Genomic DNA, 12,911 nt, shown 5'->3' with positions numbered 1-12,911 from the left:
TTGATCCTAATCGCTGTCAAAAAAAAGAAAAAAGAAAAAAAAAACCTATTTTTTATTTAAATAATAAAATTTATTATATGAGTTCGTGACATCATGTGGTACCATTTTCATTCGAAGGGACGGATTAGTAAAATTAAAATATCTGTTACAGACAGACACAATAAAATAAAAATATAAGAGTAATAATTTATTTATGCAATAAAAACAAAAATAAAAATAAAAATAAAAGTAAATTAAATAAACAAATATAAACACACATAGAATGTATCTCTAACTATGAGTGTGTGTATATTAAACTAGTTTTTTCAGAAGGAGCTGTGGTCTTAGAATTCGATTCTTCTAATCTCGTCAATCAATAGACGCAACTTAGGTTTTTGTTCAATAGATTCATTTCAGCTTCGTAATTATTTTATCGCTTCAGCTCACAGTTCAAATATCTTCATATACTCAATACAGGTTTGTTCAAATCTGTTTTTTGTGTTTGAATTTGTTTAATTTGATGTTTTGGTACACTTATTACTATCTATTCATGCTTATTTATGATGATTTTAATATGTTTTACTTATTATTTTAGTGCAATAATTTCATTTTGATATATATAATAAAATTTCAATAAGAATTTGATAGTTTTATTTGAATACTGACTGACTTGTTTCAGATAGCTGATGAAAAGTTTGACTTCTAGCTGATTTATATTTGAAGAACAACATATCAATATTTATGATGTATTTGTATTGTATATATTATATTATCATAATCATAATAAATAATAAATAAGAATATGAATATGTTGTATGTTCTAAGCTAAGTCAACAGATTTAAACAAATTCGTTTTTGTATTATGTGATTTTGCATTAATCACAAAAAGTTTATGAATACCTAATTTTTGAATTCTGTTTGATATGTAGTGCCTCCTTTTTTTTTTTTTTTTTTTTATTTTATTTTGTTTTTCTTATTGCACTTATAAAGTTATGATTCTCTTTAGTATAAATGAAAGATGTATTGTTGATTATGCTTTCAGGTTTTCTATTTTTGTTTTATTGGTGCGGACGTTATGCTAAAGTTTAAGCTCACTGAGTTGCATATACGTTCGCCTGGTGATACGATATGAATTCTTCATCCACTCAGTATCTCAACTCGAAGAGGATGGATGTATATGATACGATGCATCCGTTTAGCATGTGGGGAGATTTTAAGGGTAACCTCTATCAGGATGCAGCTGCAACGATGATTTTAGAGGTGGATGCAAAGCTAGATAACCAGGTAGACATTTGATAAAAATCCTCATTTTGTTTGTAAGCGTTGACCGTTTTTCTAAACTTACTATGTACGGTATGCTGCGTTTTAGTCGGAGGATACTTCACACACGACAAATATACCATTCAATCAGTATGATCAAGAAGCAACAAAACCGGTCAATAAGGTACAAGATATTGCTACTCTGCAAACAGTGTATCTTTTCTGTTTATATCTGTAGTTAATAGTGTTTTATATTTATCACCATTTTTATTCTTATGTGATTGTTATGTCAACCGAATGTGTATCTCTGGGTGTAAGGTTGGTTGCGTATTACCATATTATTTTCTGATGACCTGGCAGTTACTAGACTGTTGGATTGATGACAATGCATCATAATCTTATTTCATGTGATTTTATTATGCTAATTTGGTTACCAATTAATCAAGCTTTCCATTTACTTTTACAGGTTCTAAGGCGTCTTGCACAAAATCGCGAAGCAGCTCGTAAAAGTCGTTTACGGAAAAAGGTAAGGATATTGAAATAGAAATCAATTGCCTTCTCAATCTAGTATTCTCAAAACTGCATTCTATTTTAGCTTCTGAACTTTTAATTTTAATTTCTTCCAAAATGCTGATAAAGCTTTCACGTTGACCATTTTTTTCAACTTGACTGATAAAATAAATCTCTAAACATATATTCTGTCACATAAATATGATTTTCGAAGATAAAACTAAATAAACCTTAGAATGCCAATCAACACGGGATAAAAGTTATTCATTCTAACAACCCTATTTGTGAACCTTGGATCTTGCCTTTTAGGCCTATGTTCAGCAGTTGGAAGCAAGTCGTTTGAAGCTGCATCATCTCGAACAAGAACTTGAACAAACTAGGGCACAAGTAAGTAAATAATAAATTTTCAGTATCTTATTTTTGTTGATGATACTATTTATTTAGCCAATGTTCATGTCTGCAGTGTGCTTTAATGAGTGGTGGAGTCAATGCTAGTCACCTTCGTTTTCCTAAACCTGCAAAGTCAGGTATATGTCATCCTAATCATCACTAATTTAAACGTTTCAATGCTACAAACTTGTTGAAGTTGGCATTTATACATTTATCCTTTTATTTTCTTGTTTTTTAGCTTCAGTTACTATAAATATCTTTTATCAAGTTGTTGGAACTAAAGGAATCTTAGTTACACTTGCAGGAATTGCTGCATTCGAGATAGAGTATGAGCAGTGGGTCGAAGAACAAGATAAAAAAACAAACGCTTTAAAGGCAGCATTACATTCTTCATTATCTGATGAGGAGATCGATAAGCTTATTACGGACAACATGAACCACTATGCCATTCTCTTCAACATCAAAGCAGCTGCAGCAAAGGCCGACGTCTTTTATCTCATATCAGGTGTTTGGAAAACATCAACTGAACGCCTTTTCTTGTGGATCGGTGGCTTTCGACCGTCAGATCTTCTCAAGGTTTTTGACTTAAAAAGACTTCCTTTTGGTTACAAGAAATTCAATAATAAATGTTAACTGGGTGCAGTGTTGCAAAACTCGAAATTACTCGGCGAGTAATCGGTTTTTGCAACTAGGCAAGTACTCGGTCAAACTTGGTCAAAACTCGGATAACCGGAAAAATTTCGGCCAAAACTCGGGATTGCTCGGAAATCGGTCAAAATAAGTCAAAGTCAAACTTGGTCAACATCCGTGTACTCCCTAAAAGGTCCTGATCGAGTAATCCTGTAGTAGCGATTTTTTGCAACCTTGATTGGGTGAATATAATCTTTTTACAGTATGCGTTGAATCTCCTTAGGTTTCGTGACTCCTGCATTATTTTGTTGTCAGTGGGTCGGTTAGTGCTTATTCCATCAATCAATAAAGTTTTTCCCACTTCCATTAAAACTAAAACCAACTGTTGTAAGCATAGTTCTATTTCGGTTGCATGTCCACTTGTACCTATCATGAGTGCTAGTCTATTAGACATTACCTTTGTTAATTCTGATTGTTCGATGACCAAATGAATCTTTTTAGTAGGGACAGCAGTGACAAAAAGTAAGATTCCTGTAAAAATAGCTAAACACTGATGTTTGACTTTTTGACTTTTCTGCAGGTTCTTGTACCTCAGCTTCAATATAACTTGTTGGACCAACAATCACATGATCTGTATAACCTAACTCAAGCATGTCAACAAGCAGAAGACTCGTTGTCACAAGGAATGGAAAAACTTCAGCAAACTTTGTCGGAGGCTGTGGCGTGTAGTCAAGCGTTGGGTGGAGGTCGTTACGAGATGCATAATGCAATGGAAAAATTAGAAGAGCTAGTACGGCTTGTTATACAGGTAATATGTTATGTACGATCAAACTTTTTGTTTATCTACTTTTGCTTTATTTCTTGAATAACAATCTTTTGTTTGTCTACTTTTGCTTTATTTCTTTATTATGCAGCTTACTTCTTTTTGTGCTTCTTCTAAACATGACCTGTGACTTACTTTTTATTTAAAGTGCTTACAAAGCAGAAATCGGAATTACTTGACGAGTACTCGGTTTTTGCAACTCGAGGAGTACTCGGTCAAACTTGATCAAAGTCGGGATTAATCGGAAAATCGGTCTAAACTTGGCGGTCAAAATCGCTCAAAATCGGTCGAAGTCAAACTTGGTCAACATCCGAGTTCTCCCGAGTTTCCGAGGACTCCCTAAATATTCCTGACCTAGTACCCTCAAGTAGTGATTTTTGCAACCTTGCTTACTATTTTTTAGGTTATATGCTATCTTTTTTTTTTTAAAAAAAAAAAAAAAGCAGCCACACAACTATGTCATCCTTTTATGCCAACCACAGTTCATGTAATGGAATTTACATCACCTATAAGTGGACATATGTAATCAAAAAGTTATTCATTTAGTTCCCTAGAGAGAACATTCTTTATCTGTTACAACCGCAAAGCAAGCCTATGCTAGTTACAGAAATTGCACTGTATGTACTTAAGTTTGGCATGTTTAGTGCTTTCCCATAGACATGTAACAATGTTTATGTAAAATTGATTAGTTATTAATGTCTTTAGTCTCATTGACCAGCACAATAACATCAAGATACATTTTTGATAATAATCATGTTGCTTATTACTAGCAGGCGGATTTTGTTCGTCATGAAACCTTACAACAGACGCTACGCTATCTAACTACCCGACAGTCTGCTCAGGGGTTAATCTCTTTAGGTGAGTATTTCCAACGCCTTCGTGATCTGAGTTCAGCTTGGGCCACGCGGCCTTGTGAACCGACGGCATAATTCTGCAGTCGAAAACCTCCCACCCAAATGGTACATGCTTGTGCACTGTGTATAAAGAAAAGGAATTATAGCATCTAATTGTATTTTGACAGTTTTTCATTAGTCTTCCACAATGAAGAGTTATATATTCTATTGATCATTATCATCATCATCATCATCATCATCGTCATCATCATCATCATGTTTAATGTAGTGTGTAACTAGTTTTATTAGTCTTTTATGTTTGTATAGTTCATCTTTTATTCGGATAATTTTTGGTCAGGATTCAGGATATGAAGATTGTCTATTTCAGACGATTGTTTGTTGCATGATTAAACATTGTACAAAGTAGGATTGGTTATTCATAATGAAGTTGTTTGGTTTTGCTATACATATGCTAAAGCTTGATATGAGAAAACTTATGTGCTTGCCAAAAGGTAAAAATAGTATTTACTGAAGTTATCTGTAGGTGTGGTTGGTCATGGTGTTTGCTAATTTATTAATGATATCTGACAATTTTGATTCATATAGGAGTACTTATCAACGTGCTGTTTGTGTTATACTATGTACTCTAAATGGGTTAAAATCAAGAAATCTAGCTAAAAGGTACCGGTGAAATAGGTTAAGTCGTTCATAGCTAAAAGTATAATGCCTCTTTTGGTTGGTATAGTGGCATTTGAATTAAATTTCATTCAATTCTTGCATTTGAAACGACTAAAATTTGAAGTCGGAAATGGCTATAAGTATAATATAATATAATATAATGACTGTGTTATAACTTTGTACATTTTTTGAAATGGCTAAAACTATAATGACAATTTGTGTTATAACGTTGTACATTTTTTACACAATCTTTTCATACTTTTACACTTCTACATTTAGACCCCGTTTGGCTCACGGAATCCAGTGAGATTTCGGTGGAATTGGAATTGATAAAAAAACAAACTTTGTGTTATTTTGATACTCCCGTCGTCATGCAAAAAGTGTCCGTCAACAAAAAAATATTCAAATTATGATATGTTGCTAAAATGTCTATGTTCGCTTTCATTAACATGTTATCCGAATTAATTAGTTTCCTTAACAAAATCACAACCCAAACGCTTCCGCAGCAATGCACGGGCCGTTCCGTTACTCGTTAGTATATAAACGTACCCATAAACATTAGTAAATCTAAAATCTAAAATAAATATAATAATGTAAGCAATAATTTTATTCTACTCTTGAGTCTCGAGTATTTTAACTCTGGGTTGAGAATTGACTTCGTCTTATTTTAAAATAAGAGAATGATTGTTTACATTTTAACTCTCCATATTCTACTTTCGTGGTATTTAGTTTTGTTATGGTTGTTTTCGGTAGTGATATTTCTAATTAAACTTTTAATAAATTCATCATCTAAGTCATCATTATTTGTATAGTACAAATTGTTATCGTACAAGTGCATTTACCAAAATCTTTAGTGTACTTTTAATAGGATCGGTGCAAAAGGTATCGAACATATAAAAGGGGAAAAGTGTCCCAAGCGTTTATTAAGGAATGGAATCAAAGCTTATATGGAGATCATCGATTGGCACTAGTGTAGGCAGCAACAGCTGCAATTCACATTCAATTCAATATTATCATTACATAAAAAGTTAATCAACGAAATTTATAAATAACAACATTTTTCTAAATTGAATTAAATTACATTAGTTAATAAATTCCGATGGCCGGCGGTAATCAAGTCGGAGGTATTCTGGTAGACAGCTCAGTAATATTGGAATCCAATGAAACGACGTCACTTCGTCCTGGAGCTCACTGGTTACTTACAAAACTTCGCTATTCCAACATCCCCACGGTAAATTCACTTTTTTATTTTATTTTATTTTTAATACGTAGTTAACAATGTTGTTAAAACTGTATCTTTCGATCTATTTTAATTTAATTTCGTGTAATTCACTAAAAAGAAAATAAAAAAATTGGATCTTTCAGTTAATAGATGTAGCTCATGCCTATGAATGCAGATATTTTCTAAACTGGCGAACAAAAAAGGAAGTGAGTTAGATAAAAAATGATATAAAGGAAGTGAGTTCGACAAAAAAAAAAAATTAAATAAACAATTTGGGGATCTTTTTTTTTTTCTTCTCGAAACTGCTATGTCATATTTTCCGTTAGCTAACGCATTAAACAGTAATTTATCCTTATCTGCAGGGATTATCTTATGCAGTTGGTCTTTCAGAAGTCAAGGTAATATTCATAATATTATGTTACTACATTTTAGCTTGGTATAGAGTAATCAAAGCTAAGTTTGATATTTCTTGGATATTGTGCATATGAATGATATCTCGGTTTTTTAATTTGTATATAATGTCTTATGTCTGGTTGTTAACAAGCTTAGGGGACACCGATTATTATCTATTGCAGGCAAGCTTTCTCGAGAAGCTGAGTTGTGAATATTCACTTAAGCATTTCGTATACAATCCATCTTGTATCGATGACACTATAAATGCAGTTTCTCGAGCTTGGCAGAACAATGGCAGGAGTATATTGCACGTGGTTTCAAATAAGTATGAAGGGATTTTTCCAAAATCAAATAGTTTCGGATGGGTGAATGTTGTTGTGAGTAAGTAACTAGACTTCGATTAATGTCAGTTTGTTGGAGACATTTATATTTTTTTGTGATATCATTTGAAATCCCTCTAATTAACTCATAATATAAATGCCGGTTGTCGATCCTCTATGATATTTGTTAAGTATTGTGATGTTGACGTGTTTACCTTGTTAATCAACAACACTCTATTTACATATCCATATGCTAATACTTTTTACCTAGAGGTGGCAAAATGAGTGGGTTGGATAACTGGTCAAAACGAGTTTAGTTAACTCAAAACAGTTTTTGTCAAAAAGATTTCATGTAAGTTGTTTCGTCAAATGTTAATTGAAAGTTGTATTATTTTTAATGATGGTCTAATGTTGATTGAATTGATTTAGGATGCCACTTTCGACCCACTTGACTTGATTTAAGTTTTTGAATCATTAATAATTACTCCCTCCGTCCCAATATAAATAACTGTCCCATTTTGACTTTTGAAAGTGTTCCTTTTCAAAACTTTGACTTTGACCATTGATCTACCTGTCAGATGTTGATGGTGATGCCGATGGAGTGAGAAAGAATGCAACTGTGATTTTCGTAGAGAAATTAGAAGAGCTGCCTTTAACAATCTGTGAGTTGAATAAACAGGTAGCTACAACATCTATATACACATTTTTTATGACAATTTCTGTGCATTATGGTGCTTTAATCTTTCTTAAAGGTTCATGCAATCTGTGGATACGTATTTGTAAAGAATGAATCTTCATTATTTGATCTTTTAGGTCACAAGATGCGGGAAATAGATTGGGTAATGGTCCCAATGGATCAAAATGGGTTGGGTTGACCCATCAGTGTTTTTTGTGTCCTCATTTGATTTCATAATTTTATAAAAATGTGTGTTTATGTGTGTACATCTCATGACTAGTATTCATCACTTATAAACGCTTTTGATAAGTTTCCTTTTGTATCATCTACAAATAAAATAATTTTTAAAGTTCTTTGTTTTAGCATATTAAATGTCAAAAAAGAATTTGTTAGTATCTATTACAAGAAAGTTTCTTTGCTTTTAATCAGTCAAGTAAGGATAACGTGATTGTGGGGTATATTATGAAGCCTTCACGAGAAGAAGATTTTGCAAAGGTAAGATTTTTTCTTTTATTTTTAATTTTTATTTTTGACTTCCCTTAACTAAAATAGTATTGAGAGATAAATCTATCATCTTTTATTTGCAGAGAGGTGCATTTCCATTAAAACCTACCGAAAATGGGCTAACATTTTTGCCACTGACATATGATCTCCCAATACTATCTCAACTGAAAAAAGTTGACATTGTTATCCATAAAGCAACCGATGAAATTTCCTCAATTGAGAGAAGCAATTCCTCTAGTAAGATTATTTACACTAGCAGAATGTTAGAATTACAGAGGTAAAGTTCTAATATTAAACTACCAGTTATTCTGATTTTAAGTATATATGCTCAAATAGCTGTAATCGTACTTCAGGTGTTTAGGTGAACTCCCAAATTGCTGTGTGATTGATCCGTTAGACAACATTTTTCCGGTTGTGGATCGATTAAAAATTCAAGAAATCCTATTAGGATTATCGGATCTTAAAACAGAAAGCCAACACAAAATCAGAGGGGCTTATTTTTTAAAGGTCATTTTTATCTTTTAATATATCAATCATTTTGTTTTGTTTGCATGAAAATTTGTTTTGATTCAAGATTACAAGTGGAAGTTGTTTTCAGGTCGATAATTATGAGGATCTTAATATGGAAGCAAGGCTGCATGAAGCTAAATTATCCCTACCAAGTATTGTAAAACCGCAAGTTGCGTGTGGTGTAGCTGATGCGCACAGTATGGTAATTATTGCCTTCAAATGTTTTCCGGCCACCGTCATCTCAACGGTGGCTCGGCTTTTTCTTCTCTTTTCTCTCGTTTTTTTTCCGGTAGGTGGGTCTGGCCGATGCCGTCCATTTTGGCCGCCGTTTTCGCGGTTGGGTGGGGAGTTTTTTGCCTGCTCCTTCATGCCTTTTTTCTCCGGTGGGCGGCATCCCTTTGTGGTGGCTGGTGATGGTTTCCGGCTACTATAGCCACTTTCTACCACCGTTCTCGTGGTAGTTGTGGCTATGGTTGCTTGGTCCCTTTTCGCCTCCTTTTTTCTGCTCTTCGTCGGCGTTGATGCTCTGGCCGATTTCATCTCCGATGGCGGTTGGCCGGCGACCACCCAGTTGGTGGTGTCTGCCGGCCGCTTTAGGTGTGGTGCTGGTGGTTTTGGGCTCTGTCGTGCTGTTGGGTGGTGTTAACCGTGAGTTTGCGTGCGAGTTTCTTCCGGCTCGGGGACACTTCCGGTTTTGGTCCAGGCGACGATCTCCCTATTGGAGATCTGGTTCAGATCCGGGGGTGGAAGCGGCTTTTTGTGATCTTGACTCTTCTTTAGACGGTTGGGGCGTCGCTGTTTACTGGGTTCTTTGTGTGTTGTGGTGGCGTTCGGCGTTCTCCCGATGTCACCGTTGGTTTGCGTTCTTATTTTAAATTGTCTTTGTGTAGTATAACTGGTATTTTAGATTCCTTTTGTTTTAGCTTTAGTTGGTTTTGAATCCTTGTAAAACGCGATTTCTCACCAAGTTGGTGAGCCGTTTGATTAGGTCTGTTCAGTATTAGCTTTAGCTCGTTTTGGACTCTATTGTATCGGTTGTACGAGTTGATCTTCGGATCCGTTATTAATGTTATCGTTTTTTTGCCATGGAAAAAAAAAAAAAAAAAAAAAAAAAACCTAACTTAAAATCGGACAAATAATATGAGCGAAAACCAGTGGTCATTATTTGAATATCTAACATTGTGACCTATTTATGTTACTGTTTATTTCGCAGGCCATTGTGTTCAAAGCTGAAGATTTCGTTGGTTTGAGTGTCCCTCTTCCTGCTATTGTGCAGGTATGCAGTTTATTTTAATAGTAGTTGTTTTTGCTCAAAAGAAACGGGTCAATTCGGTTGGGTCGAAACTTAAAAATCACCTAATGTGCATGCAAATTCTTACTGTTTTTAAATCGTGTTATGATCAAGAAGTTATCTTGGTGTTTTCATTCTGTAATTTTTTTCAATAATCATATAAGCATTAATTATTAAAAAACCCGCCATTGCAGCGGCCTGCGCCAACTTGACCTTTTAGCTAAGTCACTTGAGCTGCTCGTTTTGTCAGCGTTACTTAACTTCGAATCAAGTTGAATCTGAATCTTAATCTAAACTGCAGGAATATGTGGACCATTCATCTACACTTTTCAAGTTCTATGTTTTGGGGGAAAAGGTATTTTATGCAATCAAGAATTCAACGCCGAATGCCAAAATCTTGAAGAATTCATCTGAGAAAAATGGATTCAAGCCTTTACTCTTTGACAGGTACTCCAGTTCATGTTCAACATCCTGTCTGATAAATCTGTTTGATAATTTATTTATTTTAAAAAAAATTCATGTTTTATTACAGTTTGAAATCTCTCCCTATTCATGGTAACAAGAAGGCTTCAGAGATTGGAGATTGTTCTCGGTTAATTGAACAGCACGATCTCGATATCGGGCTTGTTACCAGTGCTGCTAATTACCTTAGAAGGATTCTTGATCTGACCATCTTTGGCTTTGATGTTGTTGTGAGTCTCCTTCTCTAAGGCTCCGTTTGGCTCACGGAATCCAATGAGATTCCTGCGAAATTGGAATTGAATCTAGACACGCGTCGTGTCTAAATTCAATTCTAATTCCGTCGGAATCCCATTGGATACTGTGAGCCAAACGGGGCCTAAGTGTTGTAAAACTCGAAATTACTCTGTTTCTGGAGAGGTCAGAACCGATTAATCAAAATCGGTTAAAACTGGTCAACCCTCGGTCAACCGGGATAAATCGATCAACATCCGATTACCATAAATCGGGGATTAATCGATCATCATCCGATTACCATAAATCGGGGATTAATCGATCAACATCCGGTTAATCGTTCACCATAAATCGTGGATTAATCGGTCACCAATAATCAGGGATAAATCGGATTAATCAGTCAAAATCGGTCAAAAGCCAAACTTAGTCAACATCTGATTAATCGTTCAAAAAGTCAACGGGTCATATCACAAAGAGATTTACCAACAGTTGTATTTTTATTATTACTGCTAGTGATAAACACTACAATATGCCCGAAACGAGTCAATCATATAAACTAGCCATCGTTTTTGGAATTTTCGTAAGACTGGCGGTTAGTTTACCTTGAAAAGTAGTGTGGGTTAAAACAGGTTGGGCTGGGTTGGGCCGACACTTCTATCCATTTTTAACCCGTTACCTTTTAACTACTTTTTTATAACTTGACCCATATGACCCGTTAAGAGACTAAACATAACGCAGTTCGACCCATTTATATATTTGACAAAGCCGACTGCAGTATCACAATATGGCCTCCTTTAAGTCTACCTTTTTTCTTAGATGTGATACGTATCTGCATTTCAGATTCAGGAGGGGACACGTGATCATGTTATCGTGGATGTAAATTATTTGCCTTCGTTTAAAGAAGTGCCTAATGAAACTGCGATTCCTGCATTTTGGGATGCTATAAAGATGAAGTATCAGTTGAAAAAGGGTGTAGGTCACTAAAAGCTGTTCATCTATCTGCATATTCATACGAAGTCTTTACATTTATATGAATAGTTGTTAAATATTGTAAGATCTTGAAGAGATTGAGAAGTTAAAGCATGTACTCATCAAGAATTGCAATAAAAAAGTTGCCAATCCATTATCTATCATGATATATATTTTTGGTGAAATTGCATAGCTTAATGTCTATATTATAAGAGCAACCGGAGTGGGAGCTCGTCTCCAGCTAGTCGCCCACCCCGTCCCCAGTCGCCCCACTCCCCATGCTCGTTCCAATCTTCCGTCGGGGTCATGTCAGTCGCTATGGCGACGCGGTTTGGGGTCTTTGAAAAAAAAAAAAAAAAAAAAAAAAAAAAAATCACTTCTAACGGCTCTGTTTTTGACCGTTGGGATTTTTTTGTTTTTTGTTTTGTTTTTATATGCTATATATACACAACACATATACAAACACAAACACATATCATTTTACATCCATTTTACTAAACATATACTCCCACAATCAAATCCAAATTCTATCCTCAAAATAATAATATTTCTTTAAAAATGAGTAGTTCCGACGAAGAAAGTTTGGTTAACGCAATGAAAAGTATATTTGCTTATCGAAATAACGTGGTAATACGTAGAGAGGTCGAGGAACAAAATGAGGCTCAAAGCTTAAGACGAAAACGTCGCTACATTCGTCGTGATCGTGTAGAAGCGCACAATCGTTTGATGAGAGATTATTTTGTTCAAGATCCGAAGTATCCCCCTGAATATTTCAAACGGTGTTATTGAATGTCACAAAGTCTTCTTGAAAAAATAATTGAAGGTATACTTTCTTACTCTACTCGTCCTGATGCACCAAAGTGGTTTACTTATTTTCAACAACTTCCCGATGCACGTGATGTTCTCGGAGTATCTACTATTTTAAAAGTCACTTCTGCCATTCGTCAACTAGCATACGGTGATTCACCAGATCTATTTGACGAATATTTACAAATTTCAGAGAGAACATCACGTGAGTCTTTGCAAAATTTTACAAGATGTATTATTGTAACACCCCGCTTTTCCGTACACGCTTAAAGGGTCGTGCGAGACTTAAGGTTGGAGTTTAGGCGTGTATTAGAGTGAGCGTTTGGGTTGTATAGTTGTGGAAACCTCGGAATTGTGTTAACTAGTCGAAGGGGCCTGTTGCAGCCCAATGTCGCGCCGCGACAAGTGGGTACGCGCCGCGGC

At 34.9% G+C, this 12,911-nt stretch overlaps 2 protein-coding genes across 3 annotated transcripts; both read left to right on the top strand.

The window, feature by feature from the left end:
- The first annotated feature begins 281 nt into the window (after positions 1 to 281).
- LOC139893059 (TGACG-sequence-specific DNA-binding protein TGA-1A-like) lies at positions 282 to 4,663 on the top strand. Of its 2 annotated transcripts, none has more exons than XM_071876194.1 (9): positions 282 to 456; positions 1,022 to 1,263; positions 1,349 to 1,423; positions 1,706 to 1,765; positions 2,059 to 2,136; positions 2,213 to 2,276; positions 2,444 to 2,715; positions 3,350 to 3,577; positions 4,366 to 4,663. In XM_071876194.1, the coding sequence occupies exons 2-9, from the start codon at positions 1,108 to 1,110 to the stop codon at positions 4,519 to 4,521; spliced, it is 1,089 nt and encodes a 362-aa protein (XP_071732295.1). In that variant the 5' UTR covers positions 282 to 456; positions 1,022 to 1,107; the 3' UTR covers positions 4,522 to 4,663. The 2 variants fall into 2 exon arrangements, with proteins under 2 accessions (XP_071732295.1, XP_071732294.1); XM_071876193.1 differs by having other exon boundaries at positions 4,363 to 4,663.
- Positions 4,664 to 6,021: 1,358 nt separating this feature from the next.
- Positions 6,022 to 11,855, top strand: LOC139893058 (inositol 1,3,4-trisphosphate 5/6-kinase 4). Its single transcript, XM_071876192.1, has 12 exons — positions 6,022 to 6,334; positions 6,688 to 6,723; positions 6,901 to 7,099; positions 7,617 to 7,717; positions 8,144 to 8,209; positions 8,302 to 8,495; positions 8,572 to 8,725; positions 8,817 to 8,930; positions 9,942 to 10,004; positions 10,321 to 10,466; positions 10,552 to 10,711; positions 11,553 to 11,855. The coding sequence occupies exons 1-12, from the start codon at positions 6,203 to 6,205 to the stop codon at positions 11,694 to 11,696; spliced, it is 1,509 nt and encodes a 502-aa protein (XP_071732293.1). The 5' UTR covers positions 6,022 to 6,202; the 3' UTR covers positions 11,697 to 11,855.
- The last annotated feature ends 1,056 nt before the right edge of the window (positions 11,856 to 12,911 follow it).

The sequence above is a fragment of the Rutidosis leptorrhynchoides genome, chromosome 2, assembly GCF_046630445.1.
Source record: "Rutidosis leptorrhynchoides isolate AG116_Rl617_1_P2 chromosome 2, CSIRO_AGI_Rlap_v1, whole genome shotgun sequence".
Classification (NCBI taxonomy): Eukaryota; Viridiplantae; Streptophyta; class Magnoliopsida; order Asterales; family Asteraceae; genus Rutidosis; species Rutidosis leptorrhynchoides.
This window is presented reverse-complemented; position numbering and strand designations above follow the sequence as displayed.

Coding starts and splice junctions, on each gene's coding strand:
- LOC139893059 (XM_071876193.1), top strand. CDS start 1,108: ATGAATTCTTCATCCACTCAGTATCTCAACTCGAAGAGGATGGATGTA. Junction 1,424..1,705: donor CAACAAAACCGGTCAATAAG/GTACAAGATATT, acceptor TTACTTTTACAG/GTTCTAAGGCGTCTTGCACA. Junction 3,578..4,362: donor TAGTACGGCTTGTTATACAG/GTAATATGTTAT, acceptor GCTTATTACTAG/CAGGCGGATTTTGTTCGTCA.
- LOC139893058 (XM_071876192.1), top strand. CDS start 6,203: ATGGCCGGCGGTAATCAAGTCGGAGGTATTCTGGTAGACAGCTCAGTA. Junction 7,718..8,143: donor TCTGTGAGTTGAATAAACAG/GTAGCTACAACA, acceptor GCTTTTAATCAG/TCAAGTAAGGATAACGTGAT. Junction 8,210..8,301: donor GAGAAGAAGATTTTGCAAAG/GTAAGATTTTTT, acceptor TTTTATTTGCAG/AGAGGTGCATTTCCATTAAA.